Source organism: Gopherus evgoodei, chromosome 3 (assembly GCF_007399415.2).
Source record: "Gopherus evgoodei ecotype Sinaloan lineage chromosome 3, rGopEvg1_v1.p, whole genome shotgun sequence".
NCBI lineage: Eukaryota > Metazoa > Chordata > Testudines > Testudinidae > Gopherus > Gopherus evgoodei.
Window position 1 is genome coordinate 6,993,081 of NC_044324.1, and position 8,374 is coordinate 7,001,454.

At 58.8% G+C, this 8,374-nt stretch overlaps 1 protein-coding gene across 2 annotated transcripts; it reads right to left on the reverse strand.

Annotated features, from left to right (window-relative positions):
- Window positions 1–2,648: 2,648 nt before the first annotated feature.
- On the reverse strand, window positions 2,649–6,285 carry TEX49 (testis expressed 49). 2 transcript variants are annotated; one of them, XM_030558401.1, is made up of 4 exons: window positions 6,017–6,135; window positions 5,312–5,446; window positions 4,804–4,948; window positions 2,649–2,854 (listed from the first exon to the last, which is right to left on the reverse strand). In XM_030558401.1, exons 1-4 carry the CDS (start codon window positions 6,114–6,116, stop codon window positions 2,806–2,808), a joined length of 429 nt encoding a protein of 142 aa, XP_030414261.1. In that variant the 5' UTR covers window positions 6,117–6,135; the 3' UTR covers window positions 2,649–2,805. The 2 variants fall into 2 exon arrangements, with proteins under 2 accessions (XP_030414261.1, XP_030414263.1); XM_030558403.1 differs by lacking the exon at window positions 6,017–6,135 and adding an exon at window positions 6,145–6,285 and having other exon boundaries at window positions 2,657–2,854.
- Window positions 6,286–8,374: the final 2,089 nt, after the last annotated feature.

Genomic DNA, 8,374 nt, shown 5'->3' on the forward strand with positions numbered 1-8,374 from the left:
GCCCCCTTGTGCATCAATCCCCATGGAAACGCCAGGGCCTCTGAGCGTTTTCATCAGCTCATTGCCAAGGCAGCAAACCCCCTGGTTGGGCCCAGGGGCGAACGTGGCCCAGCGGGGGGCTAGGCTGGGGGTGAGGGATTGGTAACTGGGGGGGTGGGGGCTGAGGTCAGGGCCACGCTTCCCCTGCCACTGCTCTGCCCCTTCCCTCCCGGACTATGCTGCTCTAGGGGTGGGGCAGCTGATCAATCCTGCTCCGCCTCCCCCCATGCTGTGCACAAAGGGGGGGCATAGGCCCTGCAGTTCCGTGGCCCCCCCAGGTCCCTTGCCACAGGGAGGCTGTGGCCCAAGGTTCTCATGCTGCCAGCATGCCCTTTGCCCCCGGTCTCCCCCTGGTTGGAAGGCCCCTCTCCCCTGGCCTTGGGCCAGGCTGGAAGGGGTGGGAGCCCTCCATGCCAGGGCGGGAGCCGCCTGGCTCCCCTGGGGCCAGGGCTGTTTTAAATGCAAAAAAGAGGTGATTTCTGGGTTGGGTTTTTTTAGCAGTTTTGGGGTGTTTTTATTTCTGTGACTGTGTCTGGGGAGTTTTCAGCCGACGTCGGAGCCAGGCGAGCTTGGTCTGGGCCCATAGCCGTGGGGTCTCTGCTCCTCCCTGGGCTCCCCTGCTGGGGGTGGGGTGGGGGGGCACAGCAGCTTTGGACTGAAGGCCCCGATGAGGGCGGCGCCGTCGTTGTGTCGGGCGAGGGGGGACGTGGCACTTATTTGGCAATGCAGATTAAAGGTACTTTTTTCTTGTGTGTACATATAAATTATATATAAAACTCACTTTCTATAACAGCCGCTGTGTCCTGGCCGTGTCCTGTCCCCTGGGACCCTGCGCAGTATGCCATGGGCTCCGTTCGTACCCCCGTCTGTGGCTGGGGTTCAGGCTGGGAAGAGAGGCGGTGGCCACGGAGCCTTTGAATTTGTGCACTTTGATCGTGTTGCTTTGAGATCCTGGTGGGCTTGGCTGGGTGGCCCCGGCTGGCGGTGAAATGGGACGATTGCACAGACCCTGGCCTGGCTGGGCCCCCTGGGGCAGAAGCGGCCCAGGTTGCAAAACTGGAGCATAGGGCATTGTGGTCATTCTCACCCCTGGAGGTGCACTGCTGGCTCTGACCCGGGTTTCCAGGGGTGTGGAGCACTCAGCACTCTGGGGAACAGCCAGGAGGCAGCGGGTGTTGGTGTCTGAGTGCTCTTGCCACATGGCTCAGGGACAGTAGTGGCGGGTTAGGGGGCTCAGAGCTGGGCTGGGGACTCTTGTTGATCTGCTACGTTCCTCTGCCCGAGTCTCGCCGGGAATCTCGGGGAAGCCCAGGGCCCCGGCACCTGTTGCTTTACCAGCTCTTTGGGGAGAGGCATGATGGGATGCTGATGAGAAGCAGAGCGGACCCCTAAGAGGGTGAGGACTCCCCCAGGCCTGGTGCTGTCACTGACCCTGGGAAGAGCGGCTCGTTCATGAGTGCCACTAGCTTTAGCATGTGATGTTAGTAGCCCCCAGCCTGGAACCAAGCGCCAGGGGCGAAGGGAAGCACAGGGCCGTGTTGGTTGGGGAGATCGGCCTATGCCCACCCAGCTACACCTTTCTCCACCCTGGGACAGCGACGCTCAATGAGGCTCAATCATGCAGCCTCCGGCCCTTTGGCTCCTGGTTTTGGGGGGAGGATGGGTGGGCAGAGGGCTGCTGGGGCCAGGGTGACCAGCTCTGGCAGAGCGCTGAAGAGGTGCAGGGGCAGCACCGGTCACTGGAGGGGCTGGGCACAGCTCCCCATCTCTTCCATTGCTTCCGCTGGGGGCCACACCATGCATGCCCCAGCTATCCCACGCTCACCTGCCCTTGGACTTTGCTGCTTCCCATCCCTGCCCAACCCTCCTGCACGCTCCCCCGCCCTTATTGCACACGTTTGTGAACACGCGTGCTGAGGGTGTTCCTCTGTGCAAAAGACCCTGGTGAGGCCTCAGGGAGAGGGTGGAGAGGGCCCCCTGGAACACCTCTGCCTATTCTAGTCCACACAGGTTCTCACCCTGGTACATGGGCTCCTGCTACTTGGGCACTAACCGCTGTGCCCACCACCTGTCCTGTGTGGTCCATTCCCTTCCACCCTTCTTCAGGGGGGCCGGGAGTATTGTGCAGGCAGGGCAGGGGCTTGTTGTGGAAGGGTTTTGTTTATCTGGCCATACTGCTCTGTGGTTATGGTAGAGACCGCTCCTGGCACAGGGGCTGGGGAGGGTGGGAGGGTCCCTAGTTCGTGGGCCATTCATCCCAGTCTAGGACCAGCCAAGAGCAGGTTCTGGCTCCCACACAGCCGGGACTGGCCATATGGTGCCCAAGAAGCGGAGCTGGCACCCACAGCTGGCACACAGTGCACCGACATTACCCAGGTTGGGGACAACACTAGGAATCGAACCGAGGAGTCCTGCCCCCACAGGCCTTGCGTGTGCCAAACTGGGCAAACCCCAGGAGGGCTGGGAAGAAAATGGCCTGGCCCTGGCCCCTGGGGCTGGGTTCTGTGGCAAGGCTCAGTCTCCATGCCCCCTCTGTGCCATAGGATTTAACCCGCAGCCCCGCTCCCTCCCCCACCATAGTCCTCCAACCCCTTGCCCAGGCAGAAAGGGAGAGCCCAGCGCCTGGTGCCTCCCCATGAAATCATGGTTCTGGGCCCAATTGCCTCGATGGCTTTATTGGCCCGGTGCCTAGCAGGCCCCAGCACCTGGGGCTGCTCCATGTCCGTGGAAGGCCAGACGTGCCCGGCGGTGGGACCCACTGGGCGCTCAGAACAGGCTGAAATGGGGGTTGCTGAGGCCCATGCTGTCCACGAACCTAGGGCAGGAAAAGAAGCCATCAGATGCCCGCCTAGGTAGCTCCCGTGCATGAGGAGGCAGTGCCGGGCTACGACGGGATGTGTGTGCCCCAGGGCTGAAGCCAGCACAGGAGCCCCCAGGGTGGGGAAGGGGGAAGTCCCCTCTGTGGAGCCTGTGCATGGCCACGCTCCGGCGCCTGCTTTGAGGATCCTGCAGTCAGGTGGGGGCTGCTGCATTTTGTGGCCAGGGCCTGGGAGAAACCCGCCCCCCATCCAAGCTCGGTCCTGGAGCCCAGACCCTGCGAAGGAGGGAGGAGAAGAGAGAGGGAGCAGCAGGGGCTTGGGGTGGGGGCCGCCCTGTCCGGCTGGCAGCTGCTGATTCAGGGCCTCCTTTGTTGGGCTGCTGAGCTTGGGCCCCATTTCCGGAGCACCCCCCAGAGCCCTATGCGTCCAGCCCCCAGGGAACTGCTGGGAATGTGGCTCCAAGGGACTTGGGGGAACCCAGTGCCTGGCCTCCCCCACTGGGGTGCAGAGCGGTGGCTGGCGCTGCCCATTTTGTGGGAGGTGGGCAGGGGGCACCCCCCAACTGGACCCCAAAGCCGCTTTACCTCTTTAAGGGCTGGGGTGTCATGTGCTCTGCACCCGTGCGGATAAACAGCTGCCTGGGCTGTACGGAGCTGGGACCCGAGGAGCAATGCTGCCGGCCTGCCCTCCCCAGCCAGTTGATTCAGGTCCCTTTGTGTGGCACATGGGAGCGGAGAGGGAGCTCCTGACTGTGGGGGCCCATGGGTGGCAGCGGCTGGAGCCACCCCATGTCAGCCTTGAACTTTGCCCGCTCTGGCTTGGGCGCCAGTGCCTTGTCTCTGGGACATCAGGCGGGGAGCAGAGCCACTGGTGCCCTGCTGCCCCCCAGTGGCTGCTGGCTGGGCCAGGTTCGCAGGCAGCCCAGGCAGTGCCTGGCAGGACAGAACAGGCAGCGACCTGTGCCAGGACCGGCCGCCATGGGCACCGGGTGTTGGGTGCGAGTGACGACCCAGCGTGCCCTTGGAGCCAGGGCTATGGTAAATTGGATGCTGCACTCAAGGCTCCACCACCTTGCCCAGGCATTGGCCCCAGTGCCAAGTGGGTGTGAGATGCCCCTGTGGTGTTTCACACCTGCTTTGCACGGGGGCGATGGGCTGTGCAAGGAGCAATGCCAGGGAGACTCAGCTGAGTCCAGGGTGGTTTTTCGGGCATCTGCAAAGCGTGGGAGGGTCTGAGGTGGCAGGTGATGTCTCCAAACCAGGGGTGACGGAGACCAAAGCAGCTGGGCTCATGGGTGTGTGTGTTGGATTTCAGGGGCCTCTTGCTGATTGTGGAGTTTTCAGTTGCCTGCGTCTGGATTTGTTCAGGGCTTTGTTTGTTTGGGTTGGGCTTTCCCAGGGTGCCTGACTCCCCAGCCTTAGCCCGGCAAAGCTGGGGCCTGAGGATCCAGAAGCCTCCCAAACCTGAGTCTTCAACTGAGTGAGGTGTGAGAAATGCCCCATAACCCCCCTGCCTCGGCCTGGTGGAGCTGAGAGCTGCAGGGACCCTCCTATGCTCGCCCTGCAGGGTGATCTGCAGAGCCGGGATATCGCGCTGGCTGGGCCCCTGCGCTGGCTGCTCTCCTACCTTCGTAACTGGCTGGCTCCCCTCCCTCACCCACTGTGTGCAACTGGCCTGAGGGGAGGCTGCTCTCATGCATTCCCCTGCCACAGGTGAGCTCTGGTCCTGCCAGGGGCTGAGCACCCTCGGATCCTGGGGCTCTTGCCCGCTGGGAGAGGGGCCTCACGAAGCAAACTGGGTGTGGATGCTGCGCCACTAACCTTGGTGGGAGCAGGGTCAGACATGCTCTGTCCCTGGGATGGTGGGGGGAGGGCTTCCCCCTTCCCCATGTGCTGGCAGCTCTGATGGGGTGTTGTCCCCTCTGCTGCTGGCACTACGATCTCACCTGGTCATGGGGCTCCTTATCAGAGGATGCCTCGGCACCGTCATCCAGGGGGTGGCCTCCTCTGCTTGGACCATGGGATCCCTGGGCAGCCACCAGCCGCACTCCTGTGCACAAGTCACTGGGACCCTGAAGACTTGGTTGGGGGCTAGAATCAGACAGAGGGGAGGGTCCAGGCTGTTAGGGAGGGCATCCAGGTTGTTGGGGTCACTGTCACTTGCAGGGGGGAGGGGGCAGCTGGGGCACCCTGCCCTGAGCACAGCAGAGCACCATTCCTTCCCAGCCCTCTTTGCCCAGAATCTCCCAGTGCTTTGCAAAGGCCAACAAACCACGTCTCCCGCTGGTGTGTGTGTGTGTGGGGGGGGTTAGTATTGTCCTCCCCATGTATAACGTGCGGCGAGGACTTGCCCAAGGTCACACAGGGAGGCTGTGGCAGAGGCCAGCCTAGAACCCAGACGTCTTGATTCCATATTCCCTCTTCTGTCATGCCTAGACCCCACTGTTCACGTACATCTCTGGAGCTGATTCTGCTTCACAGCCTCTCGGTAGCGGTTGTAGCTCCCCTGGTGCACTGTGTCATCACAACGCCCTGGGCCAATGGGGGGGAGTTTTGGGTGAAACAATCCCCCTTTGAGCGCCTTTGGCCCTGAGTGGAAGGACAAGAAGGAAACTTAAAACCAAGCCCAGCAGATGGCACCAGCAGGGGGCTCAGGGCCTATGGTGGTGGGCTTTGAGGTAGACACCTGTCCTCCAAGAACTGGACTGAGACCCGCTAAACTTGTTTCACACCTGGGCTGTTAGCCGGCCATCAGCAGTGGATGAGATTCAGTCCCTGCTGCCCTGAGGGGGTTTGAACCCAGCCTTCTGCAGGCTCAAAGAGCCAGCGAGGAACAATGATTCCTGCAGGGAGATCTGGCCAGCCCTTATCTGGCAAGATGGTGCTTGGAACATGAGGCCAGAGGCAACTTAAAGGGGCTGGAAGAGCCTCTCCGGCCCCCATCTGTGGGACTGGGAGATCACGGGACTGCTGGAATGCTTTGTCGAGTGGTGTGGTTTAGGGGGGTTGTATTGTAGGCTAATACCAATACCACCCTGTGGGGTGACTGGAGAAGAGTTTTTAGTAACTGACACATGCCAGAGGCAGAACGTTCTATCCCTCCCACTCCACTGGGACATCCCTCCAGGGGACCAGGGGTCAGAGTTTTTCAAACATCACCCAAGGAAAAACCTCGTGATTTGTTGTCCCAAAGAGCCACAGTCTGCTCTCCAAGGTGCTTGGCCCAGCAACGAGTCGTGTCTGTTTCGAATGTACCCATCACCGTGATGTCTGGGCTCTCTTCCTACCTGTTGCATCAGGCTTCTCTAACGCCAGCTTTCTCTCCCAGAAGGGTTCCTGGTACCCCAGGAACGTTAACCCGAAGAAAGCCATGTCCTAAACCGTTCAGCCACCGAAGGAAGGCGCTTTCCAGCCACTGGCAGGCTCTGCAGCTGTTGATTCTGTTGCCATAGAGATGCCCCGGCAGCTTGGCTGGGACTCAGCTGGAATGTGGGTGTGTGGCTGCAATGGGAGGGGGTCATGACAACAGCCTGCTGGCTGGGTTGGTTTTGTTGTGTTTTGTTGTGTTAATTCGGGGGTAACTGAGAGCCAAACCAGGAAGGGGTTAAACAGGGGAGGATTGGCCCCTCCAAAACCCTCTGCAGCTCAGGAAACTCTGCTCACATGGTGTTTGTCTAATGGGGAAGCCCTGGCAACACGACTGTACCTGCGCTCCAGGCGCCTAGCTCGGGGTGGAAAATAGGATTTGGAGCCACATCTAACCCACTGCTTTTAATCCAGTGTGGATTGATAGGAAGTAGGAGTCACTCCAATCTGACGGCTGCCTGGTGGCTCCAAGTGAAATAACCTGGTGTCCATCCAGTTCTATGAAAACGCTGTGTCATTAGAAGCCATGAAACAGTTCTCAGGGACCTTGCAGCAGCCTTAGTACTGTAGGCACAGGGTCACTTTATCCTTCAGCCTGCTGAGGATAGATTATCTCTGGGATGGGCCAGTCAGCAACACTGATCTTTAGAAATAACAGTCTGGAGTCCTTGGTCACAAATTAATCCCTCTCTCTCTGGTGCTGCCAGCCTGCTCCCGGGGTGTCTTTATTTTGGTGTTGCTGGGTGTGTATGTGGGCAAAGGGTCTGGCATCCTGCTATCTGTGGCATTTCTCAGGCACTTGGAGATGTTTGGTGTCTAGATTATAAGAACTTCCGGGTGCAGACTGTCTCTTTTCTATGTGCATACAGTGCTCAGAAATGGGGGCCCTGTCCCCCACTGAGGTTTTAGGGCACAACCATCATACAAACATTTCATAGTAGAAGGGAATGTGAGAGGACTCATATGATATAAGGAAGAATCCAACTTTCCCAGCAGTCTTCTTTGTCCCCTGTTATTTCGTGCTGGGCCCCGGTGTAAACTAACATGGGTAACATAGGACTTGCCATGAGCAGGGTTGTGGTTCATCTAATCCAGCATCCTGTCTCCAACAGAGGCAAGTCCCAGGGGCAGAAGGGCAAAACACCCTGAAGTGAGCAGTTATAGAATAATCTTCCCCTAAGGAAAGTGCCATCCTCCCGCTGTCACTGAGTGGGGGGTTCATCCCCATAAGCAGGGGCGTTTCTGTCTCGTAAAACACAGATTTTATGCTGTGTCTGTGCATGTTCTCATTGACCATATAAATGGCTGAACCTTTTAGCTCACTCTGCTGAGATTTTGCCCTCAGCTATATTCTGTGGCAGTGAGTTCCACTACTTGTGCTTTGTAGAAAATGATGTCTCATCAGATTTAAATGTCCTTGGTTGTCACCTTTCCCCTGTAATAGGAGAGGGCTCACCCAACCCAAGTTCCTTCTCCAGTGTTTACATTACAAATTTCCGTCATGTCTCTTCTTTCTTCACTTAGTCCAAGTCCTTTCAATCCTGTTCTGTATGTTTTCTCCAGGTCTGTAATCAACTTCATTGCCTCTCTCCGAATCCCTTACGTTGCCCACTGTCAGAACAAGATAAGAGGAGAAACACCACATCACAGGCAAGGGCCCCCCCAGGTGTAGGGTGGTACGTTATTTTCTGCCTCATTCTTTAGGACCCCCTTTATCTTGTTTGCTTCTCTGAACACTGCTGTGCATTGAGAGGGGCAGCTCTCACCCCTGAGGGTTTATGGTGAACGCAGAGCCAGCCACTGGTATATGAGTGAGGGGTGGAAGCTGGGTTCTGGCTGGTGGGAATCAGACAGGCTGGGCTAAAGACAGCTGTGATTGTCCATGGGATGGCCTGGGGTCACAGGGGCTGGGGTCACAGGTAGGGTCACTGGGGGATGGGGATACAAGTGGGGCTATAGGGGTCATGAGGCTGGGGGTCACAGGTTTGGTCATGGGGTCGCAGGTCATGGGGGCTGTGGATACAAGTGGGGCTATAGGGGTCACAGGTCATGGGGCTGGGGTCACAGGTAGGGTCACTGGGGGGCTGTGGATACAAGTGGGGCTATAGGGGTCATGGGGGCTGGGTCACAGGTGGGGTCATGAGGTTGCAG